The sequence below is a fragment of the Cardiocondyla obscurior genome, linkage group LG01 (assembly GCF_019399895.1).
Source record: "Cardiocondyla obscurior isolate alpha-2009 linkage group LG01, Cobs3.1, whole genome shotgun sequence".
NCBI classification, from domain to species: domain Eukaryota; kingdom Metazoa; phylum Arthropoda; class Insecta; order Hymenoptera; family Formicidae; genus Cardiocondyla; species Cardiocondyla obscurior.
Genome location: NC_091864.1, coordinates 10,720,484 through 10,743,100, shown reverse-complemented (window position 1 = coordinate 10,743,100; position 22,617 = coordinate 10,720,484). Strand labels below are relative to the sequence as shown.

At 42.5% G+C, this 22,617-nt stretch overlaps 2 protein-coding genes across 3 annotated transcripts; one reads left to right on the top strand and one right to left on the bottom strand.

The window, feature by feature from the left end:
* Positions 1-1,052: 1,052 nt before the first annotated feature.
* On the bottom strand, positions 1,053-4,560 carry Dbp21e2 (putative ATP-dependent RNA helicase Dbp21E2). Of its 2 annotated transcripts, XM_070659757.1 has the most exons (8): positions 3,797-4,559; positions 3,388-3,594; positions 2,976-3,320; positions 2,655-2,912; positions 2,464-2,577; positions 1,995-2,386; positions 1,650-1,881; positions 1,053-1,294 (listed from the first exon to the last, which is right to left on the bottom strand). In XM_070659757.1, the coding sequence occupies exons 1-7, from the start codon at positions 3,866-3,868 to the stop codon at positions 1,656-1,658; spliced, it is 1,614 nt and encodes a 537-aa protein (XP_070515858.1). In that variant the 5' UTR covers positions 3,869-4,559; the 3' UTR covers positions 1,053-1,294; positions 1,650-1,655. The 2 variants fall into 2 exon arrangements, with proteins under 2 accessions (XP_070515858.1, XP_070515864.1); XM_070659763.1 differs by lacking the exon at positions 1,053-1,294 and having other exon boundaries at positions 1,610-1,881; positions 3,797-4,560.
* A 305-nt stretch (positions 4,561-4,865) lies between these two features.
* LOC139104425 (coiled-coil domain-containing protein 170) lies at positions 4,866-22,486 on the top strand. Its single transcript, XM_070659900.1, has 15 exons — positions 4,866-4,985; positions 10,230-10,322; positions 10,393-10,524; positions 10,712-10,900; positions 11,048-11,317; positions 11,589-11,733; positions 11,793-11,965; positions 12,157-12,357; positions 12,633-12,776; positions 12,887-12,964; positions 13,687-13,850; positions 14,465-14,573; positions 14,996-15,232; positions 16,705-16,874; positions 17,197-22,486. The coding sequence occupies exons 1-15, from the start codon at positions 4,866-4,868 to the stop codon at positions 17,336-17,338; spliced, it is 2,367 nt and encodes a 788-aa protein (XP_070516001.1). The 3' UTR covers positions 17,339-22,486.
* The last annotated feature ends 131 nt before the right edge of the window (positions 22,487-22,617 follow it).

The window sequence follows — 22,617 nt, the reverse complement described above, 5'->3', positions numbered from 1 at the left end:
ATTGTGTGAATCTTAACAACCGATTATTCCTTTCTTTTCTTTTAAATAGTAAAATTAATTTTGTACTATTAGTTTTTCATTGATTACTTTTCATTCAGGAACGTTTCTTATGTTAAAGAAATTCAATATCCCGAATCTGAATGTACTTAATACTTAACAATAGAAGGGAATAATTATGATCATTAAAAATTATGTTAAAACCGAATAGCGCCTATCTCGAGGATATGATATCCCGAAGAGAAGAGCAGAACTGAGATTTCCCAGATAGATGCTGCATCGCCCGTTGCGTACTGTCCCCATTTCGCATATCACATGGCTACCCACGCTAATTAGTCTATTATCATTGCGGTCGTCACTACCGTCAACCCGTCTCTGGCGTTTACCGTTTCCCGGTGGCGGTGACAGTAGACGTAACTTTAATGACGGTGTACCAAAGGCGTGACCGTGTCGTACCCTTTCGGTACGCGTGAACTGCTAACGACGCTCGTTAAATCGTGTACACACAGCGGAGGCCAGGAACAAGCGGCTAAATTGATTTAACGCAAATTTTCCCGAGCGGTAATATTGAAAATTGGCATCGCCACTTGATTTATACGGCAGACAAGAAAACATAAAGAGCTTAAAAGACTAGCGCAATAAAACATAATAATGTTCATCGAATTAATATTACCCGATCGCACCGTGTGTATAAAGTATTATCTTGTTCGTTGGCGTCCGCCGTAAATTTAATAAATTTATCCGAGATGAGTAAACGAATAATTCATCCTTGCGTTTCGCAATAAACGGAAGTGCGTTCAACACGCACCGATAATTCGCCCTGGCCTTCATTTCGTCGCTTCGAGGCGTCGTCCCTTCAGTCTCGTGGGACAACGAGTCCTTCCGTGCGTCGTGGTGACACGAGCTGGCGCACCCATCATCACCACGTGGCGCGGGCACGAACTGTCGGCGCGTGCCGAGCGCGTTTAATTTCGCTAAAACCCGGCGCGAATAATAAACTGTCGGCGGTCTGGACGCAAGGTCTACTGCGGTTGTTTAGGGGAGAGTGCTTCACTATTTGCCGCGTGTGTGGGCGCTCGTCGTGTGGGAGTGCCGTCACATTTACGAGGTAAATCGGACGAGCATGCCATATGCATGTGTGGGTTGTGATTTCCTTCCTGAAACCAAATTCAGGAACCGGCACGACAAAGGAACCGCCGGATAACGAGCGGAAGACAGGAAGGTGTTCGGGCGTAGGACGCTTAACTCGATTAGCTTTTTCATGTGGCGAATACGTCGACGATAAGCGAGTGTTTTCCTGAAGAGCAAACAAATCAGAATTATAAAACAATCGAGAAAAGATGTACATAAAGGAATAATGTTGGCGCAGGTTCTAACTTAATTAAGCTGATAAGTATAGGTGACGGGGTTATTCGAAGTAAGGTCTCTCAAAGAGATCAAACAGGGCAATAACATTCCGCTAATTAATTAATCCCATTGGATAACACTTTAAAGGTCTCCTCGTAAAGCTAGTGCTACTGTCCTCAAGTAACGTAATTACGTGAGCTACGCGGAAAAAAAGCATTATCGGCACAACTTGCGTTCGCGTTTTCGCACAGTAATTGTGAAGAAATTATCGAGTAGTAAAATAATTTTTATTTACAACTGCGTACCAAGATTCAATATGGTATACTAAATTCTTCTTGTCGTTCATTTCCTAAAGGTTTAAATGGCTCATTGTAATCATCCTCATTTTGTACGTCTCGAATATCGAATATTGGTATCGGTTTCATCTTACGTATTGCTCTCTCTATTTTTTGTACTACAGCAATTTCATTGGAAGTGCTTACAAAGTTATCTACTCTGCAGTTCTTAATGCTACCGACTCTTCCGGTTCTACCACACCTGAAAGTATCCATATATAGTTGTTATATGTATATAATGTACAGTTTTAAATCGTTATGTAAAATTTAAAAGCATAAATTAGATTAATAAGATAAAAATTGTAATTTTTATACCTATGGATATAATCGGCAGTTGCATTTGGAAATTCGTAGTTCAACACGTGGCGCACCGTCACCGTGTCCAAACCTCTTGATCCGGCGTTTGTAGTGCATAATACTTGGCATTTGCCGCTTTTGAAGTTGGCGTACTGATTTTGCCGGTCATACAGCTGCATGTCGCCGTTCAAAGCTAATGTTGGTATATTACTATTGTTTAAAAACATACTGACCCAATTGCAAGTGGAATTGTTATTGGTGAAGATAATCACTTGTTCTTTGTTAGCCACTTTCGGTTTGATATATTTTAAGAGTTCAGTTGGTTTGTCGTCTTGTCCTAGCCTTATAAATTTTTGCGGCACGAGAACGTGATGTAATTTATCCGAAGTTACGTGCTTCAACGACTGTACCTGCAAATAGATAAACAAGTAGTGCTCAATCTAATTTTAATTCTATTTTAGTTTCGAGAGTCTTAACATTATCTTACATTTATAACATTTTCCAGAACTTCAGTCATTCTTGAAGGCATTGTCGCCGAGGCTAATGTGAATTGTGCCGTTGTTGGTAGTTTGGTATCGTCCACATTTTGCGTAAAACCGAGCTAAAAATTATATTGTATTTAGTTATATATAACGTATTAGGATATTTTTATAAACGTTTAAAAATATGTAAACATACAGGCATTCTTTTCAAAAATACTTTTAGCTGGTCTTCGAACGTTTCATGGAATAAAGCATCCGCTTCGTCCAAAACCAAATGTCTGACCATATTTAATTTGTAAATATTCGTTGTAGTTAATTTACTAATGACTCCGAAACTTGATACAACAATATCAACTTTTTCAACAGGCGGATCTAACATTATCTTCTTCGTTTTACCACCAGTGATAGTTTTTGTGCGAATGCCGAGGTACTGGCATATCTTTTTTGCTTCCAGCTGCAAAGATAAATATATAATTTAAACGTGTATAAAATTAATTCTACCGTTTGTGACACACACCCCAATTTGAAACGCTAATTCTCGAGTAGGTGTCACAATTAGTCCCAGCGGAAAATTATATCGATGTTCTTCAACCAATGTTTTCCATCTTAACACTTGATCTATCATAGGTAAAAGATAAGTATAAGTCTTTCCACAACCAGTTTCTGCCGCTATAACCGTATTGGCGCCATTTATTATTTTAGGTATTCCAATTTTCTGTATCTTTAATGGTTTTTTTATACTATATCTTTTTAAGATATCTATTAGTTGTGGACTTAAACCAAAATACTCAAAAGAATTGTATGCTTCTTCTTCTTCTTTTTCTTCACTTTCAACCGAATCACAGTATGCTTCTTTTTGCACCTACAATTTTAAAAACAGTTATCAAAATTATAAAATAACAAAAAAAGCTATAAAAGGTGCTACATACATTAGTGACAGGATATACAAAGAAATGATCCCCTTTAGATTTATAATGATTCCATCCTTTGGTAATCAACGGTATGGGTTCATCTTTAGAATATGTTTGTCCTTTATAAAAGTTTAACTTCTTATGCTTAGTAACAATTATTGGCACCTGTCCTTCTTTTGGTACCTCAATGTGTCTTACGTTACCTTTCTTCTTGGAGCCCTTTCTCTGTGCAGAAAATTAAGTAATTAATTAAATAATTAATTAACATAGAAGACATCTAATACTTAATAAAAGTGGCTCTTGAGATAATTTTCAATTTATAAATAACGATATGAAACTATTACGTTGGAACAAATCCACATAACCTATACTTTGTTTAAGAAATATTATGTGGAATAAAACGCAATAGAAAAGCACAGTTACTTACGTAGCATCTTTGCAGTTGCATAAGCTGAACGTACGTGGTTCTCTGACACAAATTGCAAAGTCTGGCGAACATGTTTCTTTAAATTATCTTACGCTACACGTGTATTCAACGAAAAACCGTCGACAGCACTCGAAATCCTAAGCCATTGCCATTTCGAATGCCGGCAAGGAAAATTTGTTTGGCTCACGCATTACACGAGTATCGACAAGGCGATTAATACGTAAAAGATATTTAAAAGAAACACGTAAGAAGTACTTTTAAAAAGATAAAAAATTAAATTAACTTTACATTATTTTGTTTGATTGTTTAGATTAGATTAAGATGCCGATATTGCAGAGTTCCACCTTCGTTACCGTTTCGGCCGACAAACTAAAAATATTTGAGCAGTACGCTTGGAGATAGCGCTGGCTGCTCCGTTCCGGACTAGTTTCTCTCGAAAGGCGAAACAAGCTTTTATTTATCATCTCACTATCTCTAATTTAATTTATTAATTGAATCACGGGGATATCTCATGTGTCGTCTTAATCCTTTTTTTCTATTACCTGAGAGTTGGAACTAGTGTTATCAGCGCTTCCTTTGAAAAGGTAAGAAGATAAGATATCGAACAACTGTCGTTTACAGTCTGTAATAAATAGCGTGATTACAAATGGTGATAATAAATCTCGGGGAAAAACGCCGCGACGAGGCGGTCTACGCAGGCGAGCTTTGTTCTCGCGAGAAACGCGCTTTCGGGCGAAGGGGGACGAAGTGTTCCAAGTGAGAGAGGCGCGCGCAAAGAGCGTGGCACGCGGTCGTTTTCTTCGGATCGATGGGGCGATTTCGATCCAGCCCAGCTGGGCCGCCGTCGCGACGCACGCCGGTGTTTAGCGACGCCGCTCGGCGCCCCGTCGTCGGCGTCGCCGTCGTACGCCGTGCTGTTCGCGATCGCATGCGAGGGATGCCGCTCTCGCGCTAGGCCGCGGCGCGATTTTTTTCGATTTATATCTCTTTAAAGTTTCTTCCTCCGCGCGCGGACTCTTCAGGGGCCACCCCATTCTAGTTCGCCGGACGCTGCAAGGACGCAGGCGGGATGGCGTCCGACGACGCCGAGACGCAAGAGGCGCGGGACGCCGCCGAGGAGGACCTCAGGATCTTCGAGACGCTCCGCATCTCGTCGCCCCGGAAGGTCAATCGATGGCGATCCGCACCGGTCCTTTCACCCTGCACGCATACCCGCGAATAGCACATGCACCGCTGTCGCACGCGTCGCGGAAACGCGACCGGAGTCCGCGCGCGGCTCGAGGCTTCCGAAATCCCTCACGAAAGACGAGAAGTAAAGACTGCCGCGCGATATACGCGTAGCTAGAGTATAGCGGCGCGCAATTAAAACTTTTACTCTTGTTGTACTAAAAGCTTGTGTAATTGCGGCTTCGCGGGGATTTCTTTTTGCGTAGCGTAATAGCGCACTTCCGTCGCGCGTGACGAGCTGTTATGTCTTATTGCGCGACGCGGCAGACGCGCAGAATCTCGGAGCGAGAAGTTTGCTTGCGGATGCGATACACCGTCAAACTGCATCAATGGCTTATCGTCCCCTCGGCTGTCGTATCACGTACCACCACCTGCACACGCATACACGCATTCACATGCTAATCGTACGTGCGGTCACGTGCAAACCCGTATCGCTCGCCACAAAGCCTCTCATTGTATACACGTGCCAATATGTATGTAATACATGGCGTGTTCGTCGAAGGATAACAGATCGATGGCAGAAATGCAATACCGATTGCCGTGCGATTGATTAGATTTAATTGACCGTCGACCGATTCGCGATCTGCTCGGATCAATTTTCGGTAAGCTGCAGCCCTAAAAAAATTAATAAATAATTAACAAAAATAAAATTGTGATACTTGAGGAGATAGATTCGAGGAGGTAGAATTTAAAGCTGGTACCTCGCGACGAAAAGCTGTCTCGCTTGTCGTAAAGCGGAAATATAAAAGTTCTCCGTTGCGAGAATAAAAAACAACACCGTCGTTCATAATCAGACAACTCGCGCGTGAAGTTGCGCGCGGGGATTCCAGCACGTTTCCTCATTATCGCGATTTTTCGCGCCCTTCGGGTGCTCGCCCGACTCGCGCGAAACGCGAGCGCGTATCGACTCGCGTGTGAATAAGGGTTTCGTTGCCATAGCGTTGCACGGGAATCGATTTCACCTGTCGCTGCCACCCCAGGCGGCCCCGCTCGTGCTGTCGCGTGCTTTCGCGACCGATCTCCAGTTATCGGGCCGAAAGAAAAAACCGACTTGCCTTATTCCGACGTGCAATTCGAGGGAGGCTCGCGCAAGAATCGTTAAATTCAGTTTTATCGATGCCCCGACGTACAATTCGGTTCGAATGTCTTCCTCAGACCACCGTCTTTCCCAATCAGGTACTTTGTCTTTCAAACAATACGCTGCTTCTCCCTCGAATAGTTGCGTAAATTTGGAAAATATAATTTAAATTAAATTATCTTTGTACTATATTTGTAAAAAAAATTAAAAACGTTTCTTTTGCTTAAAAAAAATATATATAAAAAAAAATAAACCGAGTTCTCTGTACGTATTATTACTTTATTTCATTTTGCTGCAACCCGTTTAAACACGTGAAATTCGAGCATGTGCAATAACGCGGAGTATTGTGACCCAATCGCTAAAAAAATCCTACTTAAATCGCTCGCGGTCGAAATTATAATAATATATTATTAATATTCGCCGGTGTAAAATATCAAGCACTTTATTCAGTGAACTGTTAAATTTGTCGATAAAGTTTAAACAAATTTAAACAGTCTGCGTGCACGATACATACAACACCCTCGTTTTTCGGAGCACGTGTGTGCATCTTTTATTTTATTTCAATGACCCCTTCGCTTTTGGCGAACCGGGGAAGTTCCGGTGCAAGGTACACGAGGGACGTCAATTTTTAACGAGAGAGATCTGAATTATTTTAACATTGTTGTATTTCGCAAAGCGCTCACGTACGGTTGTTGCGATTTTATCGCGTCGCTCGCTATTACGCGTGGACGAAATCACGAGTTCACGCATTACCGGCAAAACAGCGGTGCAGAAAAAACGCTCTCTCTAGTGGCGACCCTACTACCTTTTTTTTGGTTTTTTTTTTTCACGCGAGAACATGCACGGTGTAATCCCGCCTGCGTTCCGAGGTAAATACCGGCGGTAAATAGGTCGCGCGGTCGTTTCCCGGTCCCGGGACCGGCGAGATATTTATGGACGGCGGTGTAATGGGTATTCAATATCGATGAACTCCACCACACCGTGGAAATGCACGGTATTCCGCGGAATACCGGTATGCCGAGAGAATATGCCATCTCCAAAACGTTCCCACCCTCGCATCCAAGCCGATTCTCGGGTCACGATAGCGATCTCATTCGCGCGTCCGGCAGCCCGCCGGTCAGCGACCTGTCGCGTAATCAAATCGCGAGATAATTGACACCGCGCGCGTAGAACCGCGGATCCTGATTTCAATCTGATCCCCGGGCAGATATATCGCGCGAATTAAATATCCTCTGTCCCACGTTGGAAAGCGACATAGAGAGCGCGGACGAGACACGGGAGATCTTCCTTTCCGCGCTGATGTGCGCAGCTGAAAACTTTTTTAAACACCGAGCGGCACGTAAAAAATAAAATAGAAGGTCCGCGTTCTACTTATTCCTATCGCCCATACATATGTATCCTCGGATCTTCATGCCTTCGCTTCAACCGAAGTAGGTATTCAGGTTCACAGGGTAAGGCCAGCCGGCGTGATAGGATCGAGTATCATTGTGGAAACGGTGACCTGTAAATTCGAGCACCGTGTTCCATTGTGCCGTGGCTCTGCCGCGTTCCCTGACGTAGACTTCGCGGGCATAGATCTTCGCGTGCGAATACAGGTACGCGGGGGGAGAAAAGAGCGACGAGGGGCTTCGTCCCGGGTGGCGGCGATACGGATTCGGGTCACGTAATCCGCTGTCGTAGGCAGACGAAACTGTCGGCATCGCGACCGTCTGCGCCGCGCGCATTCGATTGCCCTGGAAATTGGCGACGGTAGCGAGCCACCTTCGAAGAGCGCGGGCTCGTTCTCTCCGCTCTACCCGCGATATTCCGAAACTCTATCCGCGATTCGCCGCGTACTAGAGTGTCGAGCCCTGTTGAGTAGTATCCGGACCCAGGAATACGGTGAATACGAAACACTTTCGCGTACGAGCGTGTTACGGAAATTTTTGGCGGAAACCTGCGACATGGATCCGGTGGGCAAAAGGTAGAGTTAATCACTTTTCGAGCGTACCTTGTTACGTCGGCTGAAATCGATTCCGACGAGCCCACTTTTCTGTCCAGCTGCAAACGTTATTAGAAACGTTAATAATTTATTATTGTTGTTATAATCTCGTGATGACATTAAATTAAAGACGAGACACTGTACTAAATAATATTATCAGATCAAGTTTTGAATTTGATTCTCTACGCCGTGTGTAGAAAATAAAATTTGGATTATTTCGCAAGCTGCTTCGTACACGTAATTCAATCAGGTACGAGTATCCAGGTATACCGGTATAACAGAACGAATGCGTAATTAGTAAATTCTGAATGCATAAAGATGCATTCATTTACAAAACTTCGCGCTGCGTTATTCCACGATGATTCTGTTTCCGACTTTCGTTTGCATTTGGACGAGGCAAGAGATGGTTATCATGAAGTTATATTACGCTCTCGTTTGCAAGCTTGTAGACAAAATCGAGAGAGAAAGAGAGAGTGAGAGAGAAATCGAGAGAAAGAGAGAGCGAAAAAGCAAGAGAGAGAGAGAGAGAGAAAGAGAAAAAGGCAGATAGAAAAAGAGCAAGCATAAAGATTTGCTTTTTACACGTTAAGCCTTAAATCCGCTTATGATAGTAATTAACGGGGAAACGAAATCTCGTTCGGTCGCGTACTTGGATTTAATTTTGCATTGAGGGAGAGCGATTCCGATAGAACGCATTTAATTCCACGTGGATTCCGCGACGAGTCGGATTTGTTAAAAAGTAATTAAATGCGTCGGGTGTAAATCAGCATTAAAACGAGATAAAAGCGAGTAACTCCGCGCGATCGGCTGCCGCCGCGAAATATTTAATTAGATCGCCGAATAATTGCCACCGAAATCGCCGGCGTAAATATTTAATCGTGTTTTATCGCCCCGCTCTTAGCAATAACAATTTGATCCATCTCACTTTGAACGACACGCTCGTCCTTTCAACTCGGTTTAATGACGATTTAATCTCCATTCCGCCCGGAGTTTGCACTGCAACCGAATAAGTTTGTGTTAATCAACGTTATATAAAATGACAGGCGAGTAATCTAAATTATTTTCCGGCCGGTTCCGGAAAATATTTCTACGCTATCGGCTTGACTCAAGCTTAATACGATCCCGATTCGATTTTCAGTAACAATCGGATTGCCCCGAGAAGCAATCTACCAACCTATCGAAATTTTCTTGTTACATTATTCCCTTAGTAAGTTTCGTATTTGATTTTTATAAAAAAGAAGATCTAGTTAAAAAGAATGGCTCTCAATCGTAATATCATTCAAGACTATTGTGGTCCGAATATCGCGCTTGCATCTGAAAGTAATTGGCGTGAAAGTTTTCCTAATCCGATCGCGGGGCGCGTTTTGCAGACAATTTGAAATATCGTTCCAAAAATAGCCGGGGAGACTATCCGCATTCTGGCCGATCATTCCACGATCCGACCAATTCGCGAGGCTAGCGGACGTATAATACATACATATAACAACCGAAGGGCATATCGTGCCGTCTTGTAACGTTACCGTCGTACACGCGTGGAAGCTCAAATGGATGCCATTACGAGCCGCTTAGAGACGTCGGTACCCGCGGTACTCGCGGATCCCCGCGTTCCGCGAGAGAAAGGTCAGAAGCTTCAGAAGCCGCAGCGCGGAGACCGCTGCTAATCTATTCTCGGTTTAAACGAGCACTTCGGCATTAAAGCCCTCCGCTTCGCGTAGGAAGCTCCGAGCGAATAAAACGACTTTCTTTACGACGTTACTTCACTGCCCGTAGCGAGGCTCAACGAGGGTACCGCACGTTGCACGGCACACGAGGGGAACGATAGTTTATAACGGTGTCACTCTCATTTGCACAAATCGCAGCTATATCGCTTCGCAAAAGCAATCGTGCGACTGTATACACGCGATAAACAAAACGAACATGCGACTCGCGGCGCGTGATTATTTAATTACTCGATGTGTAGATTTTAACGCAAAAATAATTCTGTAACTTAATTCTACGCTTCTTTGGATTTTTAATTAAAATCAGCATTTGTCTCCTCCTTTAAAAGTAATCCGCGTTACGTCGTGAGAAGCAACAACGAAACTGTATATGAAGCGTATACGTAAAGTATTAATTTAATTTATAAATAAACGAACGCCTGATTTCAGGACCCGGACGATACTATGAATCACGATCTAACGACTACTTTGAGGAGCGAGCTGGCGGCTCTCGAGTACAAACGGGACAGGCTTATGTCCGAGGTAAATCCGATTATCGTATTCTTTACCTCGATAATCGGTCGCGCTGGCAATCAATTCGGTCTCCTTTCAGCTGCAGGAAATGAAAAGCGCCGTGAGATCGCGGGACCAGAGGGTCGTGGAGCTGCAGGTAGAGGCGGATCAGCTTCGCGAGCAGGCAGCCAGGCAGAATGCCGTCATCTCCAGTCTCAAGAAACGCATTCAGGTTAATTTACCTCCCTAGCAAGCGGACGATTAAAGGGTTCCTTCGTTAATGAGCCCCCGGAATATTTTCTTTTTACATCTCTCGCTCGGCGATATCTTTCGCTGAGAAAAGATCAACGTGAGGAACCCGTGGCCGACGAATAATACACAGGCTATACGCACGCTGTAGAATTCAATAACGATTTCAGGAACTGGAGGAGAGGGAGAGGAACCTCTATGCGTCTCAAGGCAGAAACGAGATCACTATCCAGGGTCTGCAGCGCGACGTAAAGTATCACGAGGAAAAGGTCAGGGAGTACGACAAGAAGATTCGGCAGCTGGAGCACAATATATCCGAGGAGATTCAATTGAAGGAAAGGGCACGTTTGAATCTGCAGGTGCAGTATGCTTCATATGCGCCCGATCGCGCTTTCTCGACACGCTGTCGGCACCTCCATTTATTTCGCGCAGAAAAATCGTATCAATATTTCCATCCCGCCCGTATTCAAGCCGCCCCGTACCGATATTTTACACTTGCGATATAGGATTTCGTACGAAGGCTGGCGCATGCATTGAACGTCGAGTATTGTGAGGCGGCGCATCACAGCCCAGAGATGGTGATTCACAAAGCCGAGGAGCTCGTGCAAGAAGTGAACCGCTTGCGGACGAAAAGCACAAACGCCGAGACGCAGCTGACGGGCATCGAGGTGGATTTTAGAACCTGCAGAGACGCTCTCGACCGCGTAACCACAGAGAAAGAACAATTACAGAGACAGATATCCGTTCAGATAGTCGATATAGAACGTCTACGTCAGGTGCGACGATCGAGTTATTAAGTTACACCGTTTTGCTCGTAATTTGATTTTCACAAATTGCTACCGTCGAAAATTTTCGACACATTTTAATTATAATATTAAATTACAAAAATGTATATTAAGTAAATTGTATAATATTATTTTAATTGTTTTTAATATTATTTCATATATTTTACAATATTGTTTATTACTTGTATTATTTCGATTAAATAATTATTTCGAGCGGTTACAATTAATTTACGTAATTAAAATATATTTATCGCTATCCTAGGAAAAAGAATGTCTGGAGATGCAATATAGAGTCGCCGAGAAGGACATGAATGACTTGAGAGACAAGCTTGTCAACGCGAATAGGAGTTTAACCAGCGCGACAGGGAACATATCCAATCAAGAGGGGTTGATCTGCCAGTTGCGAGGTAAACCACCGCGATTGATTTGACTCTGTGCTTTCTGGTAACCCCTATCGCTTTTGCAGAAGATCTGAAGGCCCGCGAGGAGAAGACGCAGCGTGTACAAAATGAATTCCGTCACCTCCTGGAGTCGATTGCGATTCTCATTAGTACCCCAAGCCGATTCGTCGAGTCCCACGAGAACGCAATCAAGGATCGTATTCGGGAAATTCTGGCAGACAATAAGGATCACTCTGTGGTAGCTATCGCGAAATTTAGATATGTAATTTCTGCTTGAAAAAAAAGTCAATAGTATAAACTTTCCATTTCTCGAGAATCACGAAGAGGTTCTTGAGAAGTTTGTATTGCAATTTTTTTGTTCTGACGTGTTTAATCTACGCGATATCGCGAAATTCATGAAGTAACGATTGTGTACCTTCCTCTTTCTAGAAAATACAAAGTCTTCGAGAAAAAGTGAACACGGCGACGGAGTCGACGAATCGGCAGAGCGAGCTGGTCGAATCTACGCTGATGAAGGTACGCAGTTTAGAAGAGGAACGCGCCGTTCTAGAAGCTAAAATACACAAACTTGAATCTGAACTCACAAGTAGCGATCTCTCGAGGGAGTCTTTACGCAGGGACAAGCAGACGGTAATTTAAAACGTTTCTATCTCTTGAAAATCTTAAAACAACTTTGACATGTAGTATAGAAAATGAAGAGCTAAAGACATTGCACAATTAACTGCCTCACGTCTCTTGAAATTAAATAAAATGAATCTCTATTCAAAGAAGCTGTGAAGAATTGAAATATTTCGTGCCGCTAATTTAACTTTCTAACGGCATTAGAATTTTGGACAGGACATTTATTCTGCCTCTTAACATTTATTATTTCGTTCATCAAATTAATTTTATTTTAAATCTTTTAGTTCCTGGGCTTTTTAGACCGGCTGGGCAAGGCAATGCAAATGGACGAAATATCTCAAGAGATCGGGCTTGATCTTCAAACCGAGTCGCTGCTAGTGCGGGCCGAGCAACTGGCCAGATTAGAGACGGACAAGCTCGTCGACAAGGTGAAGAGCACAATCAATATCATGTACACTCGATGTCGTCACGTTGCTAACTTCTTCTCCTTTCTTTGTGTTTCTTTGTCGTGCAAATCGCGTGTGCTTACACGTCGCAGTATTTGTGCTCCAGCTACACTCTACCGAGGATTCGGCGCGAGCGATCGTTCCACGAGCTTCTTCCCTGTCTCAAAGAAGTAAGCCCCCAGCGCGAGCAAAGCGCCTTAGAGAGAAACTTCACAGAATTCTCAGGCATCCTCATCGTAGACATTCATTTCGTTCCTCCACCGCGGAGGTTCCTTAAACGTAGAAAAAGAAGAGCATTTCATTCCCCTCATTCCCTCCCCCTAGGTTTGCCGATACACTTTGCGGCCGAGTCGAACGTTGGTCGAGCTCGAAGCGTAATTGTTGCTTCAAATTGACAGTTTATCGGAAATACCACGTAATGAAGTTTCATCTATTATAGTATCTACGATAACGTTCACAGCGAGTCGATATTGCGGCCGCTCCTTTCAACATAAAACTCGTCCGCGGCGCGCAAACTTTTAATTAAATAATCTCCGATAACATGTCAGCAAAAACGAACTTTTCTTTTGACAAGATGTCTATATTGTGGAAAAAAATTTTTTTATTTATTTTTATTTACTTATTAATATTGCGTATTTATAATGAAATGTGCAATAGAAAAAGCGTCGTTAATACGCACGCGAAGAAATCACTGTTATTTTATTTTACTCGTTATTTATTTTTAATTAATACTACCGTCCAAACCCAAAATCAATTAATAACTGCACGAGGAATAGTTTGGTATTTTTGCATTCCGTATATCGTATTTGCACGTTATGTTTCACCTGGGTAACGTTTCTGCCTTCGAGAAGGACCTGACAAATGTAGTTTTCTTTTCTTTCTGTTCTCGCAGACTTCCGTGGTTTATCAGTTGCAACGTCGCGTACGAACCCTGCGGGAGCAATTGCAGCGCAGGGACCTGCATCTGGACCTTCTACGTAGAAAGCTATCTCTGCAGGAAGATAGCGTGCGGATGAAGTCGCTGTTGCAGAGCGAACGCGACGAGGCGAACATACGGTTTGTTTTAGAATAACCCGAGGTCGATTCTAACAAAATTTCAAACAATCTTGCTCTTTGCAAACCCATCGAGTTATTTGTAAAAGCTATCACATAAAATTTAATTGCGCTTTTTTTCTCCGTCATACATCGCGTGGAGTATTATCGCGAGAAATTTAGCGTCCGTAAATAATAACGTATACGCGAGAAGTGTTCATTTATATTCCGGACAATTAAGAGACAAATATTGCAATAATTAATTCGCGTTACAATTGATTCTAGCCGTTATCGAACCATCTATTCAACACGTGACATTAGCGGGCGGGACAATGCTTATCGAGTAGCTGTTCGATGATGAGAGATATATTGAGTCGTGGTCTATTGGAAAATTTAGCCGGGGTTGGCAGTGCGGCTTTATGCATCCGAGATGCGGTACGATTTTTCCGCGCGATGATTGCCGGCGGTTACCTGTAATTTCTGACAGCAATTCGCGGTTCATTCCGATAAACCGTTTCTCCACATGCGTTGCCATGCGTTAGGCAGTTATTGTAAATCGTTTCCTTTGACGCCCCGAAGCAGAGGGGGGAGAAAAAAAAAAGGGAAAGGCATGACCGGCTTTCCTTTCTTTCTTTCAGCGCGAAAAAGCTGGCGAAACAGGTCGAACGACTTCAGGTTCAATTGTCGGAGGAAAAGTCACGAAATCGGGAGCTGAGCGCACAATTGACGGAAGCTGCGGATTACAAAGTACGTAATTCCGAGTATCCCGTAGTTTCTCACAATCGGGGCAGATCCGAATGCTTCGAGAGTCGCACGGGACATGATACTTACGTAAGACACGACGATTTCGTTTTAGCTACGACTACATCGTTCGTTGTGTTCAATTTTACCGCGTTCGTAAATTTTGTCAATCGACAAATAAACAAGTATTTAATTTCGTAATAAATTTGACGAATATTTAACTGTTAAATAAATTTAACAAGTTGTTTTACTTTTTGATAAAGATTCGGTGACTTGTCGAGAACTTCGTTTAATCGATTTTACGTTCGCGAGTAAAGCGTTGGAAAAACAAAATTCTCGATCGGATTTTTTTCGCGCGAGGGAGCCCTTGTAATTTACAACTATCGATTAGACGCTTTAACCCACTTTATGACGTTTTCCGCGAGCAGATAGCCGCCCTGGAACGCAGCCGGAAGATAGAGGAACTTCAGAAACGGCTCGTCGAGAGCGAGATGCTGAGGACGCGTTACAACAGAAAGTTAACGATGGCGAAGGAGCAGATGAGAACGACCGTGGAGACAGCCGATCAGGAGAGATCGATAAACGACCATTCTCTGCAGCTTCTCCGCGACGAGCTGGGTCAGGTCAAACAAAATCTCTCCGAGGTCACGAGGAGAGAATCCCAGGTGAGACGTGCGTTATTACTTTTATATGTCTCTAGATATATCGCGCGTTCACAACTATTTGCATATCGGAATTCATCTTCCATTGATGGAATAAAAAAAAAAATGTTGGACGTAAAGTATAAATAAATAAATAAAATGAAATAAATTTGCAGAGTCGAGGTGGACGCCGAATAAATTGTATCATTAATATCAGGGAGTCGCCTGACGTTTTCTTTGTCCGCCGAAAAACGCGTAAGGCAAAATCCGCGTCTCTCCGACGTCGAATCGCATATTCGGCACGCGTATTGGTACTCACGTAATTCTGATTTACGATCGTCCCCGTGTACGAGAGCGGATTTGCGAGCGATTAAATTGCGCAAAAGAAGTCGCCGTCGAAACGACCGCGAAAAGCCTTCGTGCGGACAAACTGCCTCAGTGTATTACATATGTATTTCTCAAAACCTCTTTTTTTAAAGTCCACGCGAAAATCCTCCCTAAATGATGCAAAAAAAGAGGACAGAGTCATTTTAATTCTCCGGGTGATACAAATCCACGTTGCGCTCATTGAGAGTCTCGTCGTAATCCAGATTCCTTGTTGCGAGTTCAAAACACTTTGATCTCTTATTAAAGTGGCGGGAGCCATTGTAAAGCTTATGTCTAATACCACGCAGAGATAAAGGCCGAAAGAGACTCGTTAATTCATTGTCGCAGTCTCGATGACTCGCGACGACGATCGTTCCCGTAATTGTGAGCTCTCTCTCCCGTTCTCTCTCTTGTCAGGGCGCTTGTTCAGAACGATTTGGAACCAGCTCTACGTTGCAGTGATTCGAAACACGTACGCGCCCGTCCTCGGGTTCTAAAGCGGATAGTTCCTTCGACTTAAACCTACCGCTCCGTGGAAGAACTGTAAATCTTGCACACGATTTTGCGAGGCTTTACCTCGACGACGGCTACAACTTCGCCCTCGAAAGCGTCACAGAAACTTTGATTCAGTTCGAACAAGCGAACATTAATTATAATAAATTATACGAAAAGCGCTTGAATTTCAATATCCTCGTTGCACATCCGTCACGCATTCTATCAAACGGTATTTAAAAGTTTGGGAAAATGTAAATAGAGAAATGAAAAGAGGGAAAGGGCCATTATTCAAATGTGAAAAGTTTGATCAGTGCTCTAATATAAAATCGCGAACTTCGATGCGACGCTTATGCCATTGACGTTGTTCGATTTGCAAAAACCATTGAATTTAGCGCTTGCTATCGGCGCAAAACAGCACTTTCCATTAAATAATTTTTATACGGAGAAAGTCCGCAAGAAAATTGTATTCCAGGAAAATGAAAGCGTCCCGCATTTTCACCCTCGTACTCGGAAACGATTCTCTAAATTCGCGAAATTTCTAGTAGAAAAGTTAACGCCCGAGTAAGCAGAGCGTCTATTCCAGTACGAACTACGAGTCATGATTCAATTCGTAAATCGCTCATTTCCTGTCTCAGCTCCAGAGCTTCCGTGTCTCCGTGGCGAAGTTATTGTCGGAGCCAATCTGCACGCCCGATTACGAGATCATTTCGCGGCTGCAGAAAATGGTCGCGGCTCATCGGGACTTTACGATGCTCTCTCGCAGATACGACGAGCCTCTGGAAACGAGTCCTTCGAGATGCACCAGGTAATAATTGGATAAGAGCAAGTGCCGTCGAAATTATTCATAATTCAAATATCCCCTAAAATTCGTTAATGTGTGACTAATTGAATATTATCGCGTGGCTGCACCTCACATTTCCAAGAAGCATTTATAGAATTATTACATCAATTATTATAGACTTATAAAATCTTCAAAATTAATTTTTAGTTATCATTATTATGTATAAATTCACGTATAATTTTTTTCTTTTCGTTAAAGAATTTTTTTTTAATATCCCGGATTAATTGTATTCTATTTGCATTACTGTGTGCGCATTGTTCTTGTATCGCGTGCCCTCCCGTTACAGCATTCATCCGGTCCATCCGCCAAGATCGCCCGGTTCACGTTGCACCCGTTACGAGGACAGCGGTTTTGCGGATCCACCTGATCTCCACGATATCGACGACGATTATAACAAGAGGCCAGTAAGGAGCAGCCTTCTTCCGTGACACCGGCCGAAGTTCAAGTTTTAAGTAGCCCCGGGGGGAGCGATATACGATCGCCGTGTTCAATCAGCCTCGGGGTTTTTAAGTGAGAGCCGCGGGTTTCCGAGCTCACGTAGCTAAGTAATGTCACGGCCGGGAAAACCGTTGATCGCACGTGTGTCGTAAAGCGTTACGTTTATTTCGCGTAAACGAGCGTCGTTTACGAGATGAAGAGGACCATTTGCTTAACGATCGTCGTCACTTTACGAAATGGACAACGGGCACGCCACAAGATCGCTCGCACGTCGATCGAGTGTTCTCGATGGCTTGCCCTCGATTCCGACGGAATAAGCGTGGCGAAATATGGGACCGTTGATCTGTGCTATTACAAAGAAAAAGAAAATTGATCCGACGCGTTCACATGGAAATATAATTTTGCTCTAATTAATTAACCAGCAAACGTGAGCAACTCCGAATGGGTCACGTACAAGCGCAACATAAATAGGTCGAATAAACGTAAAGATTGGCCGTCGTGGACGAAAATCCTCGAAAGTGTTCAGTAAAAACTGCGCGAGCTTGATTGTTCGTGCAGCTATAGTTTAAGGTAATTTATTTACCAGCTGGCCGCATGGTGCGGACTTTGATTTATACCCGCGAATAAAATAGCTGTTATACATATAGGTACGCATACGTCATTTCCGCAAAAATCGCCTGGATGTGCCACTTGAAACAAGCAGGAGCATTTATTATTAATATCTAGATAAATAGCTAGATGAATTTCCACTCGGGTATGTATTAAGAATAAAGCCGTATCGATTAAGTCAAATATGCAAAAAATGTGCAAATGAACTAATTAAGAATTATGTAAATGATGTCAAGTGAAATAATGAAGAATTTTATTTTCAAAGACAGTTTGTGAAGTATTGTGGAAATAATGTTTGAAATCTGCAAATTAAAGACTGATTAACAGAATTTTTTTCTCTTTTAATTACAGCGTTTTATTTTTATTTTTTTTTTATCTTACAGAATGGACTGTATGCATATCAGAAGTCTGTGCCTCTATTTTATAAAAGTGTTCATAAAAGTTTCTCTAGAAGTTAAGCGTGTAATATAACTTTTACTCATGTAATCAAATTACTTATGGTCTTTCAATCTGTTCAACATCGAAAGAGGTAAAAGAAAATGTTTTAATTAATTTGTCTAATGTAATCTTTTTACTTGTATAATTTGTTAAATAAACGTTATTCGATGCGACTTTCTAAAGGCGATTTATATTATTTCCTATTCTGACTGTTATCAAAATTCCACGTGACATAAAAAATTATTAAAATAGCCGCAAGTTAAATTCTCATATGAGGTAATAGACCGCTGAAATGACTTGATCGCCACTCCTGCTCATTTTAATGACTCATGGCCTCGATGGAATCGATCGTTTAATGCCTTTTTCAAGTCAATTCGAAACAATGCGAGGAACGTGCAAACGGCGCTCGCACGAATGGTGCGAAACGTTTCACGGTTCGACGAGCTGCATTCCCCATTTTAATATTACCGCACTAAAATTACCTCGTTGCCTAGGCTCTAATATCAATCTACCGTTAATCAACAAACGCAATCTTGGACCGGGCGAGTATTTGTATTGCGTAGCATGTTATTAATTACACTGAGTACGAAATTGATGAACGAGGGATTTCCTGTTTGCGGCAGAGGGTTCTAAACGCGTAACTCATTATACGCTTGCCATCATTGGCAGCCCCACTTCCTGCGACACGGTTCCAATTTCCAAGCCCGTCACATTCGTCAATGAACACTAGAAAGTGACGAGTGGATAATGACGTATTCTCGACGGCATCGGCAATTCCATATCGATAGCTGCGCGGATCTACGATATCGTAATACCTAACTTGAGATCGATCAATCCTACCGTCGCGCAATTAACTGAGAACAATGCCGTGGCGACGCTAAATTCGCGTTGCAATTTAATTAGTTCACTCAGGCTCTCAGGAGGCTGCGATCTTGCAGATTTTTATAATTTGCGAAGAAAAAAAAATCTACGGTATATTTTAGAATTTTATTATTTCGTAACATTCGCACGGAATCAGCTGATTTACATTTCTTGCGTCACAATAGTACGACGTTTATGTCTGTTTTTCTTAATAATTCGTTGCTCACGGGGCAATTACTCGCGTAATAAGCCGTTGACCCGCGTGACACACGTGAACATACGGCTAACGCGTACTCGTCCGCGGATGATCCCGAGTACGTTATTCAGCTCACGCAGTCTGGGTCAGTATGAGGTTTAGAGTCACCGCCGGTAGTAGCTCGAAAGAACCGCAAGTAATGATTCTTCCTTTCACGCGAAGTGGGACTCGCAGGAAGTCACTTTAAATAATGCTCATCGTTACTGGCACATGAACAATCGAGCAATATCGCCGTGCAAAAAAAGGTACGCTGATGCGAAGGCAATCGTGGACATTCTAACACATGATCTAACGATGGAAACCGTGAGGAGAAGCCTCTTCGGTTTTTCTAAAGCAACAAAAAAAAAATCATGCGACTTACTTAGATTTTAAATGTTTAAGTGTTTAGGTGGAACGGGAAAGTTTTGCTGCATTGCACATAAAATTTTTTTTTTAATTATTATTACATTATTTATATTTTAATATATTACATTGTGTTATATTTTCTTTTTATTTTTTTCTCACGCTTTTTTAGATAGGATAGGAATATACTGTCGACTTCTTTAATCTGTTGCTCAATCGCGCGGTTCAACCTTCTCGAGAGACCAGCTTATGTCATGTTTCGGTGACCGACACATTGATCAGCAATTCGGGCGCAACACAACAGTTCGCGAGATGACGCAACATTGACGCGATTTTTGCTGAGGACATGGTAATAAAAAGTGCGTAATTGGAATGACATAACGCTTGCATTTTAAGAGGAGTTCAATGGGAGTATAAAAAAAAATGCAGTCGATACATTATTCCGCGCTTTCCCGCGTTATCGTTGACCGCACGCTCTAACCGACTTAATTGTTCTTGCGCAATCGGCATTCCATAATGACAGCGTGATTCCGCGGTTACGCGCGATGAAGACTCGTTATGGATTTTACAAGTACGCCGATTCATTACGTGAATCAACTGCCAGTGAGCTTCAGACGAGTTTCGCCTCTCGCAATGATTTTTCCTATCGAATTCTGCCTCTCGCGGTGTCGAGATTAATAGCTCGTCGTTTGCTACGGCGCGGCAATCGATCGTATTTTTTAATTGGTCAATCGAGCCAGGTGGAATAGCAGGTCTGTCATCACTTCCTTCCGTGACAAGCGGCTATTTGAACTTCCGTTTGAACGAGCTTTTCTATCTACGTCGATCCGAGCGAGCGTACCGAGAAAGGGTTCACAGATAAATCTCGTGTTAACTTTTCGGGACTAATTGATGCATACAATCAAATAAATTAAATACATCCGAGACCCAGCTGGCCAGATTTAAAGGCTGGGGATTTTTAAAAGAATTTTTAGCCTCAAAAAAAATTTATAATTGAAAGATATCAAGAACGTATAAAAGTATAATGAGCGCATATAAAATGCTTGTTGTAAATAAAGTAATAATAAAATAGCACACAAACATAATAAAATTTTCAGTCGTTTATTCACCGCGCGTGATTAATGAAACTGAATAACTTGCGTGATAAAAGTTCATACGTTTTTTACAATCATGGTTCTGATTGATTTGCTTCTTTAGCGGAAATTTAATATTTATTTTTTATTCAAAGCTATACAGTGAATAATATTTTTATACTCTTCGTCTCCTTTTTTTTTTCTTTTTTCTTTTTTCTTGAACTTCGCAAACGCATACTACAACTAATACTATCATCAATAACATGCACTCGGTCTGCACCATAGCATACGCTATTATCCCCGTGCGCTGTCAAAACATGGTTGTACTCGTCGCAATTTCTATTTGCATGGCTACACGTGTCAGGAGAGAATCCTCGGATGTGTCAGGCAGTTTAATATCGCAGAGAGCGCATCGGACGGACGCTAATGACCCTCAAATACAAAATGTATAATTTAAGCAATTCAGATAAGTCAAAGCAGTTGCGATTGCCGATACCTTTCCCCCTCCCCTTCCCAGATAATAGCTATCATAATGACGTTGTCGATTTTAACGCGTCTCCGTCTACACGCATTTGCGTGTCATGCACTTTCCCGACGGCTCCTCGGATGCTGGACGCGGCCGTGAACCTTCCCCGGTAACAGCTCGTAAACCCAGTTGCGTCTCGTGCTCGGCGCGCGACTTTATTGACCCATTAGCCAGTTACGACTCGTTTTCTAAGCATTCCTGGGAGCCGTGGGGTCTAACGCAATCAGCTGACGCATCTCTCAAATCGAAAGCCGTTTTCTCCGCAGCCCAGAAAGAGAAGCCGCGAATCGCACATCTGGTTAAAGCGACCGCCGCGCGGGACAGATTGACGGCACCGTTTCCAAGACTTTTTTTCTTTCCTTCTTTTGCAAGCGGCTATGTCTATTGTGCTAAAGATAGCTCGCGGGGCTCTGGGAAACGCGTATGCATCTGCCGGAAAATATGCACGTAAGCAGGAGACGTAAAAGCGGGTTACAATTATCATCGGAAATATATCCTACGTCGTCCTACATTTCTTCTTTATACACTTATATTCAAGGAGCGGTTTATTAACGCAGTTAAAATTATACCGGAGACGTAAATCTGCGCAATAAGTGCTCTAATTCGCGTTTAATTAGATTTTAAGCCTTTCGATTTTTTAATAATAAAGAAATCTAATTTTCTCTTCGATTAAAAGGAAGAAAGGAAGAATTTATGCCTTCAGCGGCTTAATGAAGAAATAGAGGTTCAGTATTGCTTTCAAGCCACAGAGGAACGTCAGCCATCCTCGTGAACCAAGTTCAGGGCTAACGAGATACCGTCTCGTCTCTTTTGCTCATTCGAGAAGCCCATCTTTCCCTCGCGCGAGAGACGCCTCTCGCAACTTCTTCGCCTAACTACTCTCCCACCGTTTTCTAACAGGCACGACCGGCCACCCTTGATTTTTCCTGCGTTTTATTTTCAACAGTCCAGTCCGGCAGCTATTCCTTTAATTCTTGTTTTTGTCCTTCGCAATGCCGGACTCATTCGAATGCTCTATTTCCTTCCTTTTCATTTTATTTCTTATTAATTTGAATAACTCTATTATGTATTTTTTAAATATTTTTTATTTATATTTATATTATACTATTATATTATATTATAATAATTAAGATATCAAAAAATTTATCGACAGCATAAAATTTA